At 37.7% G+C, this 22,486-nt stretch overlaps 1 protein-coding gene and 1 long non-coding RNA gene across 8 annotated transcripts; one reads left to right on the top strand and one right to left on the bottom strand.

Annotated features, from left to right (window-relative positions):
* Positions 1–1,502: 1,502 nt before the first annotated feature.
* MIOS (meiosis regulator for oocyte development) lies at positions 1,503–14,287 on the bottom strand. 6 transcript variants are annotated; one of them, XR_008433484.1, is made up of 12 exons: positions 14,203–14,287; positions 11,861–13,227; positions 11,565–11,663; positions 10,400–10,657; positions 9,396–9,565; positions 7,789–7,854; positions 7,016–7,174; positions 6,102–6,254; positions 4,736–4,940; positions 3,522–3,651; positions 3,133–3,298; positions 1,503–2,574 (listed from the first exon to the last, which is right to left on the bottom strand). XR_008433484.1 is itself a non-coding variant. In XM_053956000.1 (11 exons), the coding sequence occupies exons 2-11, from the start codon at positions 13,155–13,157 to the stop codon at positions 3,202–3,204; spliced, it is 2,634 nt and encodes an 877-aa protein (XP_053811975.1). In that variant the 5' UTR covers positions 13,158–13,227; positions 14,203–14,287; the 3' UTR covers positions 1,503–3,201. The 6 variants fall into 6 exon arrangements, 5 of the variants coding, with proteins under 5 accessions (XP_053811975.1, XP_053811995.1, XP_053812005.1 ...); XM_053956000.1 differs by having other exon boundaries at positions 1,503–3,298; XM_053956020.1 differs by lacking the exons at positions 1,503–2,574; positions 3,133–3,298 and having other exon boundaries at positions 3,559–3,992.
* An 88-nt stretch (positions 14,288–14,375) lies between these two features.
* Positions 14,376–19,403, top strand: LOC128795381 (uncharacterized). Of its 2 annotated transcripts, none has more exons than XR_008433509.1 (4): positions 14,376–14,676; positions 18,656–18,724; positions 19,037–19,111; positions 19,344–19,403. It is a non-coding gene; the product is annotated as an uncharacterized LOC128795381 (long non-coding RNA). The 2 variants fall into 2 exon arrangements; XR_008433510.1 differs by lacking the exon at positions 14,376–14,676 and adding an exon at positions 16,025–16,091.
* The last annotated feature ends 3,083 nt before the right edge of the window (positions 19,404–22,486 follow it).

Below are 22,486 nucleotides of genomic sequence, written 5' to 3'. Positions count from 1 at the left end.
CACTAGATGGCTTTAGCACTTCAGAGACCAGCCTGGGGTATGAGGTCTTGTGAGAGAAAGTTTGAGCACACCAAGTGGGAAATGCTGGTTTTCCTTTGTCGGTCAAGACTCTTCTTTTCATGCAGTCCTGCAGCAGTGAAAGGTGGCTGGGCAAACTGTACGTAACTAAAAGTTTCCCTTACACGCTTTTAATTTGTCTGCTTCTCTACTGACCATCAGTCGGTGTGAATAAATGGCCTACCCTGGCTACATGGCTGTGCAACTCACACAGCAATGCAAGGAACTGTAAAACATTCTTGGTGTTAGAGTAGTGCTCAGGTCATATATGCATTTATCAGCATAGTTTCCTACATTACCATGTTGAAAACTGCCAGCTGTTTTAAATACCAAGGGAAAGACAACCAAGTCAGCTAGGCCTGATGGTTGGCAGGGCCCCAGGCACCACACACACAATGAAAGGTGAGAAACTGCCAGCCCTCATAGATAATAATATGGGAAGTAGGGGCTTCCTGGGACACTGACCAAACCGGAGGGCAACTGAATCAGAAGCACCAGAGAGGGATGTCACCAAAGCCAGTGATGGAAGGCATGAAGAGGAGCTAGTGGCTTCTTTGGGAGGACAGGAGGCTGGAGCATGGTGGGAACCTGGCAGAGGAGAAGAGGCATAGGAAGTGAATGCTGTAAGTGGTGCAGACTTCTAGAAGTTCATGTTGTTTGGAACAGGACTACTCCCACTACATTCAGGACTGACTTCTGAGACTTGGTACCTTTTTGCTGGGCTCTTGGCTGACCCTGCTTGCCTGCTCTGCTGTCCTGGCTTGGGCATGGACTTGTGCACAACTCATGTGCTCAGGAGCAAGGAGCCTGTTTGTGTGATGATGAAGTGCTTGTGCTTAATCAAGGAAGAGCTGCAAGGCTGGAGCATCTAACAAAATTACAACAATGGAATGTAATCAGCATGAGCCACAGGATCACAACATTTTAGCATTCGAGGACACCTTCAGCAGAGTTGAGCTGAGATTTACCAGGCAACAGTAAACAAAAAAAAACAACTGCAGCTAATAAAATGGGTGTAGCTGTATTTTTGTTAGAAAACAAGAAATCACCCCAAAAGTGACAGAAAACAAGGAATAAAAAACCTGGTAATTAAAAAACATAGAGCTTTTGCTTTGTAAATTTTGCAAATAGTGTAACTACCAACCTGAAAGGCTGATGACTAATTGCAACAACCAAAACCCATAGTGCCAGAACATACACGTTCATAATCCAAAACACTGCAAAGATACGAGTATTAAAGTGAGCATGTAATTTAACTTAGTGATAGAACTTGACACACACAGTTTATTTATAAGGTGAAAACCTTATAAATGAATTTTCTTTACATGAGAAAATGAGACACTGTATGTTGGTAGTTGCATTCACCTCAACATGGAAATTATCAGGGAAATTTACTAAATGTTACTACACAAGAATAAAAAACAAACACTTGACACTTACCAATCCTCATTTACATAAACCAAAGCCTTTATTGCCTGTATTTATATAAATAGGGTAACATACAGTAAGCCCCAGTTTACATTTATAAATGGAGAACATTTTGAAGAGCACTTCAACAGCAATGTGAAGTGCGCAAAAATACTGGAATGAGAAATAAATATTCTAAAACGAAAAAAAAAGGAACTGCTCTGCAATGCCTAGAAATATCAAGTACCTCTTAGATTTTTAACTTCAAAATTTTTCTTTGCCAATTTTAGATCAAAATAAATGCAGCAGATGTATTACAACATTAATGCTAACTCAGAAAATATAACCCAAAGTCCTGAATGTAATTTTGTACATCCACATTACATGTACATCTTGTACATTTCCACATTTAATCTTCTTGAAACTACACTAGAGCACATAGAACTAGTGGTATATTACAATATATTCTCTTTGAAACACCAATTTTCACAGTCCTGGCAAACAGTACCAGTTTATTGCTAGCATTCCATTTAGTATTTCATAGCACATAAGTTTTGAGTAACTCATATACTGTAAATAAACACACACCAAGTAAACTGATGTTATTATCACATACCTTAAAACAGGTTTGGTTTTTTTCCCTAATTTGTGTGAATGCTGCCTGCAGAGTCAAGGACAACAATAGCAATTAGCTCCTAGCACAGTATTAGCAAAATATCATTGATGTTTTCTCAAGTTAATAAACAATCTTAATTCCAGCTGGTAACACATCTAGACATACTCTTGATTAATTACTCAAAACTGGGAGCAGATGGGTGTCCACTAGTGACCAGAAGCAGGATTTATACAGGTTGATTCTACACTTCCCAGTGTATTTCAGAAGTACAGGGAAATGTTGATTATCTCAAGGTCTTCAAATATTTTTGTAGTCAAAACACTGCATGTAGTTTAAAACTTACATATTTACAAGTCTCCAGTCTTTGAGATTTCAGATCTTCACAGTACTAACTTAAAAATTTATCAGATACAACCTCCTATAGTTTACCTGCACTCTGCACAGAAATTGTCACATGACTTCTCAGGGAACTCTTCTCTAGGATACAGTCATGGCTAGGAGAGAAAACCCCCAAACTCTTCAGTATTAAAATCTGCATCAGCTAGATATATAGCCTAGTTAAGTAAGAACTTCAATTGTAAAGGCATTGCTTTACTATTATCAAAACCAGGGAACAGAAAGAAAAGTATTTTTCTTTAAAATAAAAATGTTTAGAAGGCAGTTAGCAGTGGCACTTTGAATAAACTTACAAGGAAACAAACATTTGCATACAAGACAGTGATCAAACAATGAACAGAGAAATCCACAGCACAACTTTGCCATCTTCTTTTCAATGTTTATTTTGAAGGTCTGCTTTCACAGCATATAAACTCAGCTTTGGGACCGATCAGCATTATCCTGAAAACTTTTTTAATAAAGGTCTTCCTTACATTTTAGCAAATTCAAAGAGTCCATAATTCCAGAAGTGCTTTTCTTCAGTCCTCTGAATAAGGGCCATGCACTGTACCTATAGGCTCACTTCAGGAATACCTGTTTCTACCAAGCACAGTCATACACACATCATTTCACTACTTGGATAGCAATTTATTTTTTCACAGTAAGACAGAAATTACCTTTGTCTAAAATATCTGCTTGGACTGTGATGGACATCCATTAGAGAGCCACACATTTTCTAACAACATTTATGCCTGGACAGTCTCTGCTGGAACGAGATTCCCTGTTGTATCCAGCTGCATACACTTACAAGAGCAGGCAGAAACTGGGCACTCAGTATGGTCCCTAAATAGCAACAGCCAAAAAAAAAAAAAAGAAAAAACTGGTAAAATAATTTTGCAATTATACATTTAACTATGTGCAGAGGTATAGTATCTCAGAAAATCTCAGTATCATAGTTCAGTTTTATTATTTAAATTTTATAATGATAGATGGAGACATGAAGGAGACATGTTCTAATCAGTGCAGAATACACATGTGAAATAATAAAATTTTAACATCAACTTACCTGAACCAGCTCAGCATATGTCCAGCATGTCCACCATGCCTACAGTTGTGACACCAAGTAAACCAGTTGTTGAACTGGGCTAACTTCTTGTCTTTGCTAAGATCCACTTTTTCATCTGACTTGGATCCTCCTGTCCAGAGGCAAACCCACCCCCACAAATATGGCTGTAAATCATTACACTTCATTTACATTTCAGTTCCAGCAGCACCATTAAAATAATTTGAAATAAAGAACATTATGTGAAAAAGCATTGCGATTTTAAAATAGAAGTCAGTAAAATATTAAGAGCTGTAAGAATACCAAATAAGAATTAGACTGCTAAACTGTTGCTTCACATCTTCTAGATATGCTAAACTTGACTATTAAACAAGTTGTACAGACAGAATCTCCTTCAATGGTGATTTATGCCTTATTGACTGATTTATAGTCCAGTGAATTATGGGCCTGTTCTGCTGCACATGAAATCTTCTGCTTTAGAAAAAAAAAAAATCAACAAAATCTAAGTTATGAACTGGAATAAGTACAATATAGAAGTCATAACAAAGATCAGCAAAAGAATGAGAAGAGGTAAATAAACATGACAACTGTACAGCTGCTCATGGGTCTGTAATAAGACTGACTTAAAAATATGGTTGAAATCCTTTTCACTTAGACATTATATAATGCCGAGCCAAAGGCATTTATAACCAAACAACTCCAGTCGTAATACCTCTTAGCTGTGACAGCATGACCCATGCTTTCTTTCATGCTTAGTAACAAAAAGTACACCACGCCTCTCTTCCTCTTCCAGCTAAAAATTAATTAATTTACATTCAGTGATTTGTGTAGCATGACTACAATTCATCTCAAGAAAACACACTCCCCATTTCTTTCAGTCGTAAAGCTCACAATACTGATTTTCACAATACTTGGATCTTTATATCTGTCTAACCATAGAATTTGACTGACAATCTCATGGAAAACTGTGAGAACCAAGTAACTATGCATACTGTCTGACCACTAAGAATTGAAACAAAAGTGTCATCCCAAAATTAGATCGGATGTAAACAAGTTCTCAATTATGGTCCTTCTCCCTTCAAAATGATCAGTATGAATATTTACAGTATAAGCACAAATAGAAAAAAAAAGTGCAACAGAAGATCTTTCAATAGGAACTGCTAATCTGGCCTCCAACTAGTACTGTAGCTGAATAACTAAAACCCACTGTGTCATACCTGGACAGCTGGAAACTGGTGTTCCCATATTTATCAAGCAAAGTGCACAGCGGGGAAGGGGCTTACGGCAACCAGGACAGCTCGTAACTTTTGACTTGGTCGGTGAACCACTGACTCCATATTGGCTAAAACCTCGCCCCTGATGAGGAATAGCTGAACAGCTGTAAGAGATTGATTTTCCACAGAAATTGCAACTCACAAACACCTAAAGAGAACAGATGCCCATTAATTTTTTGGTTTGGTTCTACTTTTGCTACACCTGTGAGTGAATCCATTCAAGCTAATTAAAATTATTTATCACATATTCTAGAGAGCGCCCTGGAAAGCTATGGCTACTTGTGAAGGAGCTCTTAACACCTTGGTTTAGAGATGAGGCACACAGCCCTGAGAAGTAGGCCTTAATGATGCTCACTAACTTCAAAAGCACATAAAAATATGCACAATTGCTAAAACTTTGAAAGATATTATTTAAGATAATAAAAGCTATGTCTTCAGTAATGGAAGAAACTAGGTTTATTCTACTTACTATATAAAGTCTAGTCTCTTCCTACTTATAGTAAGATGACTCACACTACAATCCCCAACATAAGGATTATCCTAATATTTATCTACATCCCTTATGTCACAAGTTGTGACTTGATACCAAGGAGCACATATTTCAAATTCTTTAGGGCTATTTATGTTAACAACATAAGGAAGGAGCAGTAAACTCAGCTCCCTCCCACTTGGAACAACTCTGCTTAAACAGCTGTGACTGATAAAAGAATTCAAACCAGCTTTCCTCAGAAACTCTCAGCCCCTAAAGCTTGTAATGAACACACTTTGCAGACATGAGAGAATAAAATGTGCCATGGTAAGACCATGTTAGCTGAAACTGCCACCAGATGTTAAGAAGATAGCATTTGGGCAGGGCGTTAGTTTTTAGGTCAGTATATGTTCAGAACTGATAATGAAAGTTGCTGCTGTTCACTTTAGTTTCATGTTCAAGGGCTTCAAAACAGCTTTGAAGTTTTTTTCAATTAAAACAAAAGCAATTTGAACTAGTTCCATGGTTTCAGCATCAGTCTCACTCTGACACTGGGTGATATATCTCTGATTTCATTTTTCTACGTGTGAGAGAAAAAAATCAAATGAGTTTCCAGTTTCCCCAGAAGAAAAGTGTTGATAGTTTACAGATTCTTAAAGACCTGTTATTTGGGGAAAAAAAAGTGACACCTCCTTTTTTAGGGCAGGCTAAGTTGAAATCTTTCTTTTGCACATAAATCCTTATAAAAACCAAGATATGGCTAGCAAGATTTTTTTTACAGAAGTACCATGCCACGTTCCTTTTTGGACTGGTCATATTTCATATGAGATTTATATTTACCTGGGCTAAAGGCTTTGAGCTGGGATCTAGCTTACTCCTATGAATATCAAATTCTGCACGTTTATGCCAAAACCTCCAGGCATCTAAAAGATTCCTGTAGTTCTCAATCCAGTACTGAACCCTTTCATCCTTAAGTACATCTGATGGAGAACCCTAAAGTAGGCAGGAGAAAATGTCAGACATACATTAAAGACACACAATACATATTACTCACTTTTTCAAAAGGCTTTACAAAGTGTACTACAAGATATAAGAAATAATATAGTGTAATTTATGGGGCAGAAGATTAATTTTCTGCTAAATTGTAATGTGAGTTTGATAAATGTTTTCTTCGGTTTCTCTCTGGTTGAAAATATTTGTGGTGCCACATCCTTCTAAGAACTCATGTCTGTGAGATGAAGGATTTGAAAATTCTGTATGTAACACAATCTGTATCACTGTCATGACTGCATATTCAGTTAAATACACTGCTGGCAATAGCTGCTACTATTGGCTACTATAAGGGCCAAGATAAGTCCGTTATTAAAAAAAAAAAAAAACAAACCCAAAGCTACAAACAAACAAACAACCTCACTTTTCTTCTCTACCAAAATCCTGAAAGCAAAAAAAATAATGACAATGTCAGGAAACACACCAGCAATAAAGAGATAAATGGGTATCCCCAGTTCAGCTATAATTTTCTTTTGCCTCTTTCCCCTACTGTCTCCTCAAGCTACCTCTTCACACTGGTAAGTGTGAAGACACACTTATCAGTTAACACTGAGTTTCAGATTACACCCCCCCCAAAAAAAAAGAAAAAAAAAACAATCAATCAATTGTCCCAATTTAATACAGAAAATACTTTTTGGTTCACAAGATAAAGAAACTACATTTAGTTTTCCTCCATAAAATTTATTTTTGAGTGAAACACTGACCTGTAGCATGCAATAGCTTGCCGTCTGGACATCTCCAGTTCTGTCAACATAACTTTCCATCAAGTCAACTCCATCTTTTGTCAGCCCTGTTAACAGTATTCCCTCCAAATTCCCAGCCTCTTTCATTTCATTTGTCAGCTTTTCAATAAACCTGTTGAGCTATAAAATATATATATACGAAGAAATATATAATATATGTAAAAACAGCATCTGCAGCTAACAGAATGCATTGCTTGCTGGATGTTATGCAGAAAAAGTTAAATTACTATATCCTATGAAACTGCATGAAATCAAGTGTTTATAAACAAACTTCAAGCTTCCTGATAGAAAATGCAAGGAGAGCAGTTATGTATTCTTAGAATACTTTGGTGAATTTAAAATAGAACATTTCTGCTGCAAAACCAAACCATAATTTGAGAGAACATTAACACCTGGAAATAAATAGTGAAGAAATAGAAATACTTTCCAGTGAAACAGGTGTATAGTTAATGCAACTGCATTTGAACTACCATGTGATGAATACTCACAAAAACCTCCAAAACCACAAAACCAATAAAGCCCCCAAATCAACCAAGCAAAAACTGAATCAAAAATTAAGCTGGAAGTACAAACTAAAAACCAGATTATACTATACCTTATATACTACTGTGGTAAGAAAAAAAAAAATCAATGACTCATTATTTCCACTATTCACCCCTCTACCCAGAGTTTCTTTTGCCTCTGAATAAAGCCCAGTTTAGAAGTTTTTTTTAAATGTGCAATCACAAACTTACCTGAGCATCACTGAGGAACTTGCAAGCAAATGCCACTCTGTCTCGTACAGCTACGTTATTTTCATACTTTAGAGAGAAAAATGGCAATTACTAGTATCAGATAAATTTTCATTTTTCCAACACATTGTAAAAATCAAAACACTTGCAATACTCTCTAACTAATACAATGAAAATGATTGTGTACAAAGAAAATGTGACATCTAACTATCAGCTTACTTGTCTGTACTCAGACACAGGTATCAGAGGAAGACTGCGGATTCAGGAACAATCTACCGGGAAAACCTGGTCCAACACATCCTACACGGTTTATGAAACTCTGCAAAAATAAACTTTGCAAGTCCTGTAGAGGACTTAGTGCTTCCAGCATGTATAGCCAGGTGTCCCACGAAGTCACAGGCAGAAAAAAAACAAACCAAGTTCCATTTACTGTATTTACCTAATAACTAGCCTAACATCCAGAACAAATCTTTCAGAAGTATATTAACACTTGAGGTCCAGCAGTGTATCAGTATTTACTTTTTGCTTTTTAACCATTTTACTAGATGTGACACTGAAGAAAAAAAATACTTCTCTATATCAATTCTCACACTTAGCTATGCCCATGCTTTTCCCTCAGATATTCTCAGATTAGAAATTGTGACTGACGTTGCCAAAACAACATGTGCTTAGCAAAATCTTTCATGCAGACTTTAACAGGTCTCACTGAAGGAAAAATTAAAATTAAACCAAAACAAACAGAGCCTTGTCATGTGTGAGTTGCCAGTTTATCAATAAGAAAATGTGTGAAAGTACTACTCAACATCCAGAGAACAATAATACTCTCTCCCAAAGACAGGAAAAGAAAATTTCAGGTTTCTCTCCTCTGGGATTCTAAGTATTTTTATTTTTCATTACCCTAAGAACATCAAAATATGACAACTTCTCTTTCAACAGCTTTGGGCCAATTATTCTGCTGCATTACAGGAGTCCTTTCCTAGGTTAAATAATTCCTACTGAATCAAGTATTTCTTTGTTCTCTAACAGGAATCAAGTACGTTACCTCCTCCAAAGGCTCAAAGTATCTCATGATTAAAGATTTAGTTTGCCCTTTAAATGGCATTTCTGTATCACTCTCAGAAGCCCTGGAACTACTCTATTTCCTGTTTCAACAAAGTGAAATTATTTTAACAAGTAAGTAAATAAAAAGAAAATAAAGTACAATTCAATGCAAATGTAGCTTGACGAAAGTTCTGCAAACTCCCCTGCATTTAGTCTGCTTTTTGCAATTCCATTATTAATCTCTCTCCTGTTTCTTCCCACTGCTTACATTATTTTGATAATGTATTTGTAAAGGTTTAGTAACTTCATACTAAAAATTAAATTCCTCTAAAAAACGTGTTATCTATAATCTCTGTTTTGGCCATTCACGCATGACTTATTCACTAACATTCACTGATATGAGATGTCTCTTCTGCAGAAAGATATTCTATTTGCCAGAACCAGGATAAAAGAATAGGTATTCATTTGATTAATTCTTGGAGCATATAGGACTCCCCCTACATAAGTCCATGTATCTATAGGCTCCTATTACATAAAGAAACTTTAATCTAATACAGAAATTTACTCACCAAAACACCATCATATGAACCAGACTCACTCGTCAGGAAAGCAAACATAGCACACAAGTAGGGATTGTTCAACTGCAGCCTTAGAGTACTGCACATTTCTCTCCAAAGTGAGTTCTTCTCATCTGTGTAGCCTGACAGAGCCATTGCTACTACATTAAGGTTCAGATCACCTGATTTATGAAAAGCAATCAGTGAAACAATATCATTCAAGTTAAGGACTTAACCTCCAGTTAAAACTGTAAATGAAAGCATCCATTTGAAACACAATGTTTTGTCAGGATGCAACATAAAATGTAGTAGAATTAACACTACCTAAGTAATGTGTATACACTACTATGTACAGTAGCTTTAAATGCCTTTGTTCATGTAAGTTAGCATCTACATGCATGACAGCCTCTTTAAACAACATCACACTACTTATGGTATTTAGAAATAGCTATCACAAAAGATTGTCATTATCATAATTCATATCCACAAGAAGTGAAAAGACAGGATTGTATATCCAGCCATTGTTTAACAGACCTAGCTGGAGGATGACAATTTTATACAAAAGTTTCTAGCGAAGAAGTTTCCTAAAAACATGAAAAGTACTTAATCTAAATATTAATTCTGTCAGAAAGTTCAAATTTATTCTTGAATTTCAAAATAGCATGTCTCCAGTCTGAACCCTCCTTGTGGAAAGCACAGACAGACACTCTTTCCCCCAGCAGTTCCATTAAAGTAAAAAGAATCCCACTAGTTCTGAACATAAGCCTTTCTGGAGCTTTTATCAGGAAGGAAATTCTGAAACATATGATCTATTTTAAATAGACAGTATGGCATATGGTAGTCTGATGAGTGAAATATCAGGATTTGTCAAGCTCCAATACAAGTGTTTCAAGTAACAATTTTACAACACAACAGACATCTCTTCCATACTTTTTCCATTCTATCTTCCATAATTCTGTTAATGGAAAAAATCTACTAACACAGTGCCAAAATAAAAAACAAAATACAATACACACCTTTTCCTGAGGAAGCCCCTTTATTCAGAATTTGTATTGCTCGCCGTATGTCCAAGTTGAAAAGTGCTACAGCAGCAGCTCGCTCCCAGTCTCCCTCCTGTTCCAAAGAATTTAGGAAAGGTTCCACATCTAAGTCTGTTCCCTTCTTTATCCACCCACAGAGCTGCAAAGCCAAAGATCTCTCCTCACTCAGATATTGAATAATATCTGCCTGTCTATCAGATCCACTTCTGCTGTGCCTGAGGTTCTCTGTTGTTCCTAGAAATGGGAAATAAGTTAAATTATGCTTAAATCACAGTTTCAATTGCAATCACAACACAACGCTTTGATTTCAATCATAAGGCAGGGTACAAAAGCTGAGTATCTCATTTTAGTACTTTAACATTGCTTACAACTCCATGGGAAGGAGCAGCATGCACAAAATTATTTTGATCTACTAAAAATTATGCACCTAAGCTTGACATATATTTCTCAGTCTTTTTTCTTTCTTCTACCACTTGTTACATTTGACAGGAGTTCTCAGTATGTTCAAATTGAAAATACATAATACACTGTCAAGCACCTGCTCTACCAGCTCTCAGCCAGCATCAATGTGTTAGAAGCTTTCCCACCACTGAAGACATATATTGAAGAGAGAAAATATTTAAATAATAAATTATACTAAGAAAGATTTCAGTGAGCATGAGAGGCAGAATGTGATAAACCAGGGTTGATCACCACTTCAGAACAGGTCAGCTTATTTAAACATAGTCATACAAAAGTACTTAATACAATAGCAGTGACAACAGCAAAGTCACCTTTCTAGAACCACAGCCTGATGTGAAGCTTTGAAAAATATAATATTCTGCAAGGAATGTAATATTATGCAAAAAAGTATAATATTATGCAGGCAGCAGAATTCTTAGTGCCATAGTCAAAACTCAAATGTTTGAAACAGTTCAAAGATTTACTTCTGAGGATACTATGTGTCTACAATTACTGACTTTCCAAGAACACTGACAACTCTGGAAATTACTGTTAACTTACATTTTTAAAACACAAACATAAATACTTTAGTTTTATATTTTTCAATAGTCTCTTTGAACAACTGCCAAAGACACACTCATGAATGTATCACTCTGCAAACATACTACAACAATACTTAGCAAAGTTGGAACATTCTTACCCAAAGATGACTTCACAATTGATTTAATGCCAGTGTAAACTAAGGGACCTTTGTTTCCTGTAAGTTTTTGATCCATATCTTCAGTATACTGCTTCATAAGTATTTTCATGTATAGGAAGCTTAATTTTTCCCAAAAAATGTTTTAAAAAATTTTAAGTCACATCCTGTTAACATATACAAAGTATTTACAGGATGTTGCATTGTATTTAAAGATTTTAATGCATTTTATGTAAGTGTTTTACATATAAAGGTATATTACTTCCTTAGGACAAAAACTACAATAAAATAAAGGATATAATGCAGAGTGTACCAAAGCGATTTCAGCTGAGGATCTTCATTTCCAGCTAGGAGGTGATTTCTCCAAACTTGTTCAGTATCAAGACCATACCTTGACAGAGCTCTGAGGCGCATTTTGGTTGCTATGTCTTTTTCCAAGGAATTAGCCTTTCCTTCTTCTGTACACTCATACAAATGTCGTCCACAAGCCCACATTAAGGATGTAACTGGGCTCCATGCAAGAGAAATCCTTTCAAAAACTGTGAAGTCGGACATAGTCCTGTTGGGAGTCACTACTACCATTCGATTTTGACTTGTGGGATGCCAGGCAAATGAAGCAATGTAATTTTCACATGGTTGGACACTTCTCTCAATTATTGTTGGCTCCGTTTCATCTCCAATAGGGGTGGGAGTATGCTGCATGTCATACAGCCTAATGATGTTACTATCCCTTGTTAAAGTAGCTAATAGTCCAGTCCTTGTTGGACACCATGCAACTTTTGTTAAGGGTTTTGGTTGCTCTGTCAGGGTCAAAACAGGCTTTTCAAACTTTCTTAAATCCCATATGGCAACCTGACCTTCATAGAAGGAAGCAACACGATCATGGAAATAGGGATCAACAGTCACTCCCTGGACAGCCTTGGTGTTTACAAATATTTTTTGGCTTGTGTTCCTGAGATCAAAGATAGCCAGATTTCGATGCATTCCAGCTAGTAGCAGTTTCTGATCCCGTGGAAGCCAACAGAGAGAGAGACAAGCATCATTCTGTCCTAATTCATATAGTGGTTTTGTAACTACCAGGCCTGCTTCCGCATCTCCTGCTGAAAGCCTCACTTTCTCTGTAGCGACTGCAGTCTCTGGGGCATATTTGCTGCTGATATCCCAGATCAGTACGGAAAAGTCAGCCCGATGTTTATCTAACCCAGCAGCAAGCCAGTTGCTATCCAGTGGGTTCCACGCCAGGGTATTGCATTGCCGAGCGTGTTTGGGAACAAACTCTTTGCCTATCAAATCTTTAGATTTTGAGTTGTGATCTTGCCCGAGGCTGGTAAGTACCACTCTGCCATTGGCCTGTCCAACAGCAAGCAGACATTCAGGATCATACTTGGGATACCAAGCCACACATTTCATGTACGGTGTATCCGAATTTATTGACAGTAGTGTAGCCGTAGTTTCCTCTGACAGCCGCAATGACCCTGCCTTGAGCTCTGAACTTACAGCAGAGTCAATATGATAAAGGCTCAGCTCTGAATCGCACACAACAAATCTGTCAACATGGTGTGGGGCCCACAGGATATCAGGTTTGGAGCCACTCATGGCTAGGGTAAGTTGACACACAATTTAAGCTCTGCTAAGAAGATTCAGGTGACATCCATGCATATGGAAACTGTTGAGAAAATAATTTGTAGGAACATTATCAAAACCCAAGTTTTTTATCTGAAATCATCATTAAACAAAGAAAACGAAATTATTTTTAGCCCAAGAGTTTATCTCATAACACATTTCAGGCCAAATCATTAAGCATTCTCCTCACAACACTTGTTGTTTTTACTGGTATGTATGTACTGAGACAGAGCCAACACAGCCACGTACAAACTGATGACAACAGGATTTGCTGTGTTTACAAACTCCACACCAGTATTAAGCAAGAAGACATTACCCGAGATGCGCTGTGGCAGGATACATGGGTGTGCCACGTATGGCACACTCTAGGAAAGAGCCACTCCCTCAAACATCTAAAGAGAATTTCCCTGCCTAATTAAAAAGCATTAATGACAAAAATTAGAGTGAGTCAGTTTTGTGTAAAGCCCACTCCACAGGCTAGAAAGGCTTCCTCTTTTGGAAAATTTCAACAGAAATTCAAATTGTCATCTTATTGTACAGCTCCCAATCCCACCAACTGCCCCAATGCTATCCTGTCTCCGTTCGTATCTGGGCCAGCAACATTCAAATACGGACATTACTGTCAAAACTCCCTTTACACGTTCGGTAGCTGCATGCCCCAAATCACTACACGTACCTATATGCAAACAGACCGCACAGATCCTGCACACGCCTGCTATTATTGTGGAAAAGGACAGGTAAAATCGGGAAGTATGAAACAGCAGCATTATTTATTACACCCGGACCGCCTCTGTGTGCCTGCAGGTCACTCCCCCCCGGCCGCCTCGGAGGGGGCGCAGGGCCCCCGGCCGCAGCCCGTTCCCGCCAGGAGACGCGGAGCGCGGAGGCGGCCGCAAGAGCGGACCGGAGCCGGGAGACCGCCACCCAACCACCCAACCACCCAACCACCCAACCTCCCAACCACCCAACCTCCCTCCCTCCCTCCGTCCGTCCGTTCCCGGGCGCAGCAGCCGCTCACCCAGCCCGCCGGAGGCTCCAGCCCGGCCGCCGCCAGCGGCGCCGCCGCCCGCGCAGGGGAACGGGAAGCGCACGAGAGCTTCCGGCGGCGGCGGCGGCGGCGCTTCCGGCGCGCCGGGGAAGCGGAAGCGCCGCCCGCGCGGGGCGCTTCCGCCGGGCAGGGCCGCGCGCGCTTCCGGTGGCGGGCCGCGCTCCTCCCTCAGCGGCCCCGAGCGGAGCGGGCCGGGCCCGGCCGGGAGCGGGGGCAGCTCCGGCCTGCAAAGAGCCGGGAGCCCTCGGGACGCACTTTTGGCAATGGGCTCCAGGGTGGCCCTGCTGGAGCAGGGGGATTGGACCACTGCGGCCCCCTCCAGCCTGAAGCATTCTGTGACCGCAAAGAGCATCTGAGTCTCATCCTTTTTGGGACTGCCTTAAAAAAGAGGCTAGACAAAATTAAGAGAATAAAAAGCAGTTATATTTGTTGAAGGGCTTCCAGGTGCGTTTAGGGCAGGCAAAGCTCCCCCAGGAGCTACACCCAAAAATGGACCACGGGTCAGCTATTTTCATACTTTGATAAGTTTGATCCCTTTGCATATTGGGGTTTAATCTTCCAATTACACCTTCAGGTAATGAAGTCGTTACCTGAGTTTGCTCCCCTCCACCTCACTTTTGTTTACATTTCTTATAGCTCACAGCCTATATGGAGTTCAGAGTTATACACTAAAGAATCGCAGGATTACAAATATATGAAGTAGATAAAAGCTGACATTCTAAGGTATCAGTTCCAATGCCCTTGCCAAGGACTCCTCCCAGTGTACCACATTGCTCAGAGCCCCATCCAGCCTGGCCTTGAACACTTCCTGGGATGGGACATCCCAGCTTCTCTGGGCAACCTGTGCCACTGCCTCACCACCCTCGCAGCAAAGAATTCCTCCCTCATATCCAGTCTAACTCTACCCCCTCTTTCTGGGGACCTCCAAACAGCCAAAGCACAGGGGCTGGGGACTACGTACCATCTCTGGGCAACTTTTCCTGTTATTTGATGACACAATGATAAAGTTTTCTTACATATAAATTACCTGGGGAAAAAAAATGTATTTCCTCACTCCTATGTGATTAGGATTTTGCAACCTGTTTTTCTGCAAGCCATGGAGATGTGAACTGTAACCTTTTCCCTTTTGTTTTCAATGCTCTTTAAAATTGGCTGTAATAAAAGTTATAAACTGAAGTACTAATTCAGCTATTTCAGATTCTCTCAGAATAACTTCCTTCATATAGAAACAGTGGTATTTGGCCTGGAAATATTTAAACATCACATTTTTAAAGTTTTCTTCAGCACTGTTAGAGTCAGGACATTAGCTTCTTACTTAAGCTGCTTTTCTTACTTCCTTTTTTATAAAATAAAGGAAATGCATATACTTTGGCTTCCTTATTAAATATTTTCCTACTTTCTTTTTTGAATTACAGCATAGAATTTTTAAAGGCCTCTCTAATGTTTTCATAACTTAGCAAAACATTTTAAGAAAATGTACAAAAAATCATTTTTCATTCATTTTTTCAATAATCTGCGTGTATTCAGAGCCTTTAGTTTAGAAATGTGTATGGAGTGGCTTTGAACATCATTTGTGTTCATGTCTGTTGTCTTTTTTCTTGTCTCTAAGCATAGTGGAGAATTTATTACAAACTGCATTTTATGTGTTAAATTTTCATAGGGTTTATTAATTTAAGCCACAAATGTCATTTAGGGCTGCAACAATTAATTGGTTTAGATTTTGTTATACTATTCCTTCAATTTAAAAAGCACTTTTCTTCATAAAACCAGCTTTTTTTTTTTTCCTTAATAACAGAAATCTTTAAGAGCTCAGCAGTTGTTTTGATAAAATAGACCAAAGTATGTGGAAAAATACAAAGGTAATTCAGATTAAATAGTCTATCATATATCAAAGGCAAAATTGGCAGGCTGGATTTTCATGCTTATATGTTTCATCGTTTCATTTCCTCTGCTGCTGTTGAAGTGGAACATAGTGACTTTTTCACCTCTGTTTCCAAGAATCACCAAGATTTCCAAGAATCACTGCTGGTTCTTTTTATAACAGAGATGAAATTCAGTTTGTGTATTCCTAACATTTTTCCATGGGAAAGTATGGGAGTTCAGTTTATAAATGTAGGTAATACTTGCAATAATCACATAATCTAACTTTGATTCTAAGGGTAAGTTTTTCAGGTACTAGGGAATCAGCAGCTGAACTATCTGACATCTTGCTCATTTCTTGAGTCCTAATGATGGTCCGAATAAACTACTACCCAATGCACAAGCTGCAGAAGAGCTGTTGCCTGTGTCTTTGGCACAAGAGAGATTCAGAGACATTAAAAATGAGAGGTGGTATTTTGAAGCAATAGATGCTGTTACTACAATGACAGGTACAAAGTAAGTTAAAGAGTTGTTTGGTGTTTCAGAATGCAAAAAAATGTTACCACCCGAGGGACCACTGGATCACAGTTCCTAGATCTGTTACATGAACTTCTGGGACATAGATGACTTATATTTGATCATTGTACCACATGCAGAAATTATGTTTCTTATGTTGATCTCAGAATAAATACTGCACCAGTATTTCATTAGTGAGGTTGTGAATTCCTCTAATGTTTCTGAACCGTTTAAACTCTTGGATCTTTGCTTCTGTTTTCTATGCCCTGATTTACTCTTTTAGTTTGCATCTAGCTGTCTCCACATTTGCATCTTTGTTCAATAGCAGCATCTTTATTTGTAAATAATACAGAATATTTGTTTAGTTTTGATGTTGTACCTAGGTGATTATTAATCTCTTCATCACCATTGCATAACAAGTGATTTTTATATTTCATTGTTTCTTGTAATTGATATAGTTAAATAAACTTACACATTTAAACCCCCAAATCATTAAGGATCTAATTCAGCTTGACTTTCATCAAGTCTCATTTTAATCCTACATTTTTTGGCCTCTCAGTCATTGCATGGACTTGTGATCAGTCCCTGTTATATTCCTTGTAAGATCTGCTTATTTCTAATGTGAATTTATATGTAACAATTACTTTCATGCCATTGTATCTCAAACTATTTTCAGCAATTTCTCTTCACAGGTGATTTATACATTTTTTTTCTTTTCTCTGACTGCAAAGTATTCCAAGTTTGCTCTATGTACAAATCTCTGAGTTCTTTAAAAATTTTTAATCATGCGGAGACTTTGTAATCATGTGAGACTTTGAAAGTTCCATTTTGAACTTATTTTCTTCTTTAAAGATACATTAAAATTCATAAGAGATCAAAGTATACCAAAGTTAGTTAATATTTTTTTTTATATGAACTGGAAGCTATTTTTTCCCTACAACTTTGTTATGCTTTTTCATATTTGATTCCTGGAAGGCTGGCTTTTTGCTTAGTTTATGTTAATATTTGAGATTTTTTGTGTTTGTGTCATGTCTGGCCAAAATAGCTAAATTGTTTCAGGAATACAGAAACACGTAAGTACTGCTGGAGTTTTGTATATTGCAATGCAGTGTCAACACTGGGTTTAAAGACATGTCAATTATTACTTTAGTTGTCTAAGTCTACTCCTGCTATTCACAGCAAAACTATATATTCTGTCATTGCTATTTTTAACATAACTACTGGTTTGGGTTATGATGACTTAAACTTGCAGAATCTTGATGGAGCCTAGCAGATTGTTTCAAATATAATGTTGTACTTCTCCATGCCACGATGCATACCTGGTAGTATTGTTTTATCTGATTTTTGGTAAGAGAAGAAAGTATTCATTACATTGGGAGTTTGAAGTTGGAGTTCAGACCCCTCAGTCTATGTGAAATGTATGTCTCTTTATAAAGATTCCAAATAAGATTCACAAATTCAGCAGTGTGATGCCGAATTTGTAGGCACAATTTGCAAGACTGTTTCTTCCAGGCTTTAGTATTCTAGTGAAAATTCTTTTGTTTGCACAGATCATACTTTTGTTCTTTGTATATGTTGGAATTATCACTTAATTTTATACAATTTCATGTTAAAAACATAATGCAAGTTACTGTATTCAAATGCCATATATTTTCAGCGTGAAAAAGGTTCAGAGGATCCAGTAAGTCCAGTTGGCCCACCAGGTCCTTCAACTTTGTCATTCATTAATTGAGGCATTCAAAACAGAAAGCCTTTTTAGTAAGGAAGGTGACTCTTCTTTTGATGGCAGAATGGCCTTAGTCAACTGCACAGGCTTGGATAAGAGTGAAAAAACTCTCAGCTTCACTTACTCCATTAATGTTACTGGTGGTTGCTGTACTTGTTATTCAGTGGGATGCATAGAAATGTGAGCAAGGGAAATTGAAATAAATATAGCAAGAATTTCACAGGTACATTTGTTTTCTTTTGAAGATAACTACTGCATTTTATTAATTGAAAAACTGATCTGTGGAGGTTTAGAAATTAATGTCCTGTCTAATATTTTTAGGGTATCCAGGCTCCTGAAAGAATACCTAGATGAAAGGGATCGCAAAGTTTGAGTGTTCAAAATCCAAAGGTAACCCATGAAAAAAAATCCTGATTTTAGAAGGATAGAACGGGGGATATATGTGACGGAGGACAAGGCTTTTTATATATTAGAGCTCGTATTTTTCTAGGAAAACTCATGAAATAGAAGATAACTCTTCAGTTTTGATCACTGCAGGCTCTTAGAGAGAGAATTCCACGTGAGCTCTATCATATGTTATGATAAGCAGAGACATAAAGGATTTAGAAAGGGTTGTTTAAAGAATTTGAAAATGAAATATACTGTTTTTTGACAATATTCCATGTTGCTGAGCCTGACCAAAGCCCTTATTCAAATTGACAGTTTTTTTGTAGCCACAAAATGGCTATACAACGGGTGCTGCGATAGCTACACATTTGGGCATCTTTGCTTTAAGCTGTAAGTGAAGTAAAACATTTAAACAAATAATTCTAAATTGGAATTTTGGATGTTTTTTTGTGTTGTGGTTTTTGTGGTTTTTGGTTTGGTTTGGGTTTTTTTTTTTTTTTTTTTTTTTTGTTTTTTTTTTTTGTTGTTGTTGTTGTTGTTGTTGTTGTTTGTTTGTTTTGGGTTTTTTTCTTTTTTTTTCTTTTTTGGGCACTGGGGGGTATATGTTTTGGTTTTTTTTCAGGAAAACAAAGTGAGCCTGGTCCAAACAGAAACTATGGAATGTCAGAAATGGGACTGCCAGGAAATAAAGTGAATCTGTTGTAAACAGTTACCATTTTGATCCATGCTCTGTTTTCTTTACAAATATAAGTAATAATTTACCTTATTACTAGTGCAAAACACTTCTCAGGCCAGTGCTACATAAGTGACACAAGAAGACTGTAATTTCACTTCTCTGACAACCTAGAACCCTACTTACTTCAGCAGTTCATACTACTTTGCCAATACATTCACTTTTAGCTTTCATTAACTTTGCAGTACTCAGAAGATCCATGTGATGTACTGGTGCTCTTAATCTAGATATCTAAAAGAGAGGAATATGTGAAATGGGTATTTAGAATCTCAGTATCAGATAGGAACTAAGGAGTAAAACCAGTTCTTCAGGACATATCCTCCCTCCTCAAAATATTGTTTCTTAGTCTTTTAATATCTTGGTCTTTAGCTTCCACCTTCTATTACAAGGGCACCCAGTATAAAGTACTATCATTACTATCTTTATGCATTATCATGTAGATACACCAGAGGGCAGGATTTATATAGCATAAATATCTTCATAGCTTAAATATTCAGTAACTAAGTGATACATTTGACACACTTACTGCAATCTGATTTAAGAAGGCAAGTAATTACAACTTTGCTTGCACAGTGTATGAATAACAACGGCACTGAGTCAATATATAGGAACAGTGATTTTTAAAAACTGTTTAAAATATTTATTTAAAATTGCACCTATTAGTGATATCTCCTACCCAGAGAACAAAATATCTACTATAGTAGATATTTCCTTATAGTAATTGTTGTCATTCTTATTGAGTGCAGAGCACACCAGGGCAAAAAATATAATTTTAAGGCAGTGAGTTTTGATTGATATCATCAAGCAGACTGACCCGTAGTATAAGTCCTCTGACATTTTATATTCATGTACTCTAGAATACTCACCTTCTTTCATACTTGTATAGATTGTATCATATTGGTATTCAGTTGTGGCTTTTCAAGCAACAGAGTCATAATTGACTTTGTCTGTCTTCATACAAAAGCACTCTCTTATATTTGTCAACTCTCTCTTTTTATTTCTTTTTTACCATCATTTGAGTTTCAGTAATGAGAATAGCAGGAAGTATTCAAGGAGTGCAGATGTATACCAGGAACAAAAGCTATACATTAGTTTTTCCAGGAGAAGAGATGGCTTAGCATGTATGCAGGTACTGAAGGCTTTTTAACTTGAAATTCACTAGCAACATAAAATGAGTTGTACAGATAAAATTTTGTATTGTAGACTAGAATTTAGTATGGTCATGTAATGAATGCATTTAGACAGATGCAGAAGTCCTGGCAGCTGAATATGCTGAGGATCTAGTTCAGAGCATGTGGTTCAGGGCAGCCATTGGAACACTGCTGAACTGAAAAGCTTTGCAGGAAGTATTAATGTTAAAACAGTGCTGTAAATCTGGAGGCATTATTTCTAACAAATTTTAATTCTAAGTGAATACAAAGCTATGAAAATATATACTAAAAAAAACTAGTGAAAAAAGAAAAGCTCTGAGTTGTAAATCAACAATCCTGTTATGGAACTGTCAAGATTCTTACTGTACTTCCAAAACACAGTAAGTTTAGAAGAGCTTAGGCTGTTCCCAGAGACCAGTTACAGACCAACATGTAACAGATTTACAGATGCTCTAGACAGAGAAATGCAACCAAACTTGACCCCATTACTGTCCAAATACAGCATGTGCATCAGAACTACCAGAGTACATGTATATTTGACTAGTCAAATTGTTATGTCTAAAAATCGTGTTAACATCTTCTGATCTCTGCCAGATGAAAGTCATGTTTGCAGGTCCCCCCAAAAAGTGAGAAATCTTTGAACATGTCTGGAAATCCATTCATTCAATTCTGTTTTAACACATAGTGCAGATAAAACTTGCCAACTGCTGGAAAAAGCATTTTTTTTCTGTAGCTGTTGATGAGATAGGCTGTTTGCAGTCTTGATCTAAGCATGCAAAAGGGTAAGAATAAGTATGTAAACAGTATGAGTGATCTGTGTGACTAATTTGTTGCTAATGAAATGTTTGATCATCACCAGTGTCTCTAATACAACAGATGCTGGGTGCTAACAATAATTATAATTTGTAGCACTAACAGCTATTTAGTGTAAAATATTGAAAAGTCTTTGTTTTCCATGTGTGTAATGAAGGCAGCATTTACTTAATGAAGACAATTAGCCTCAATAAAGATGACACATATTTGACAGGAGACAAAGTAGAGGTTTCTAGGAAGGAAGCCCTTTAGGAAGAGGCTGCAGCTGCTAGGCCAGCAAATCATTCCTCACTTGAACTGGGTGAAGAGAGTGAGCAGTGGTGGCAGGTAGGATTTTTTTCTGTTAGCAGCATGTTCCTTCAGTACATTCCATATTAAAAGAGCATGAACAGACTAACAAATCTGTGTAGGAATGGTACTATGTACAGTCATAGGGCAAAGGTACAGCTTTCATATGCAGCTTGTCATGGCTTAACCCTAGCCAGCAACAAAGCACTGCACAGCCTCTTGCTTACTCTCCACCCTCATCAGGATGGGATGAATGCAACTGGAAAGGTAAAAATAAGAAAACACATGGGTTGAGAGAAGAACAGTTTATTAATTTTTTTCCAACTAATTAACCTATTAATTTTTAAACCAATAACAATAATAATATTGTAATGAAAAGGAAAATAGCAAAGAGAAACAAAACCACAAAAGTGGTGCAAATGAAAACAATTGCTCACCACCAGCTGGCACATGCCCAGCCAGTCACTGAGCCTTGGCCCCCCAGACAACCTTCCTCCAGCTTTACATCCTGATTGTGATAGCATATGGTCTGGGATATCCCTTGGGTCAGCTGGGGTCAGCTGTCCTGGCTGTGTCCACTGCCAATTCCTAGTGCATCCACAGCCCACTCCCTGCCGGGGTGAGATGAAGAGAAAAGGCCTTGACCCTGTGTAAGCACTACTCAGCAACAGCTGAAATACCCCTGAATTTTCAGCGCTGTTTCGAGCATGAATCCAAAACAGCCCCATACCAGGTACTGTGGAGAAAATCAACTCTGCCCCAGCCAAAACCAGCAACAGA

This window comes from Vidua chalybeata, chromosome 1, assembly GCF_026979565.1.
Source record: "Vidua chalybeata isolate OUT-0048 chromosome 1, bVidCha1 merged haplotype, whole genome shotgun sequence".
Taxonomy (NCBI): Eukaryota; Metazoa; Chordata; class Aves; order Passeriformes; family Viduidae; genus Vidua; species Vidua chalybeata.
The sequence above is the reverse complement of the archived record's forward strand: the minus strand, read 5'-3'. Positions and strand labels throughout refer to the sequence as shown.

Bases quoted from the DNA above. Each gene is read 5' to 3' on its own strand.
- MIOS (XM_053956000.1), bottom strand. From the start codon at position 13,157: ATGAGTGGCTCCAAACCTGATATCCTGTGGGCCCCACACCATGTTGAC. The intron at 10,658-11,564 runs GTAAGAATGTTC...TCCCATTTCTAG, and splicing joins AATTGTGAAGTCATCTTTGG to GAACAACAGAGAACCTCAGG. The intron at 3,652-4,735 runs GTATGACACAGT...GCCTCTGGACAG, and splicing joins ACCAGTTTCCAGCTGTCCAG to GAGGATCCAAGTCAGATGAA.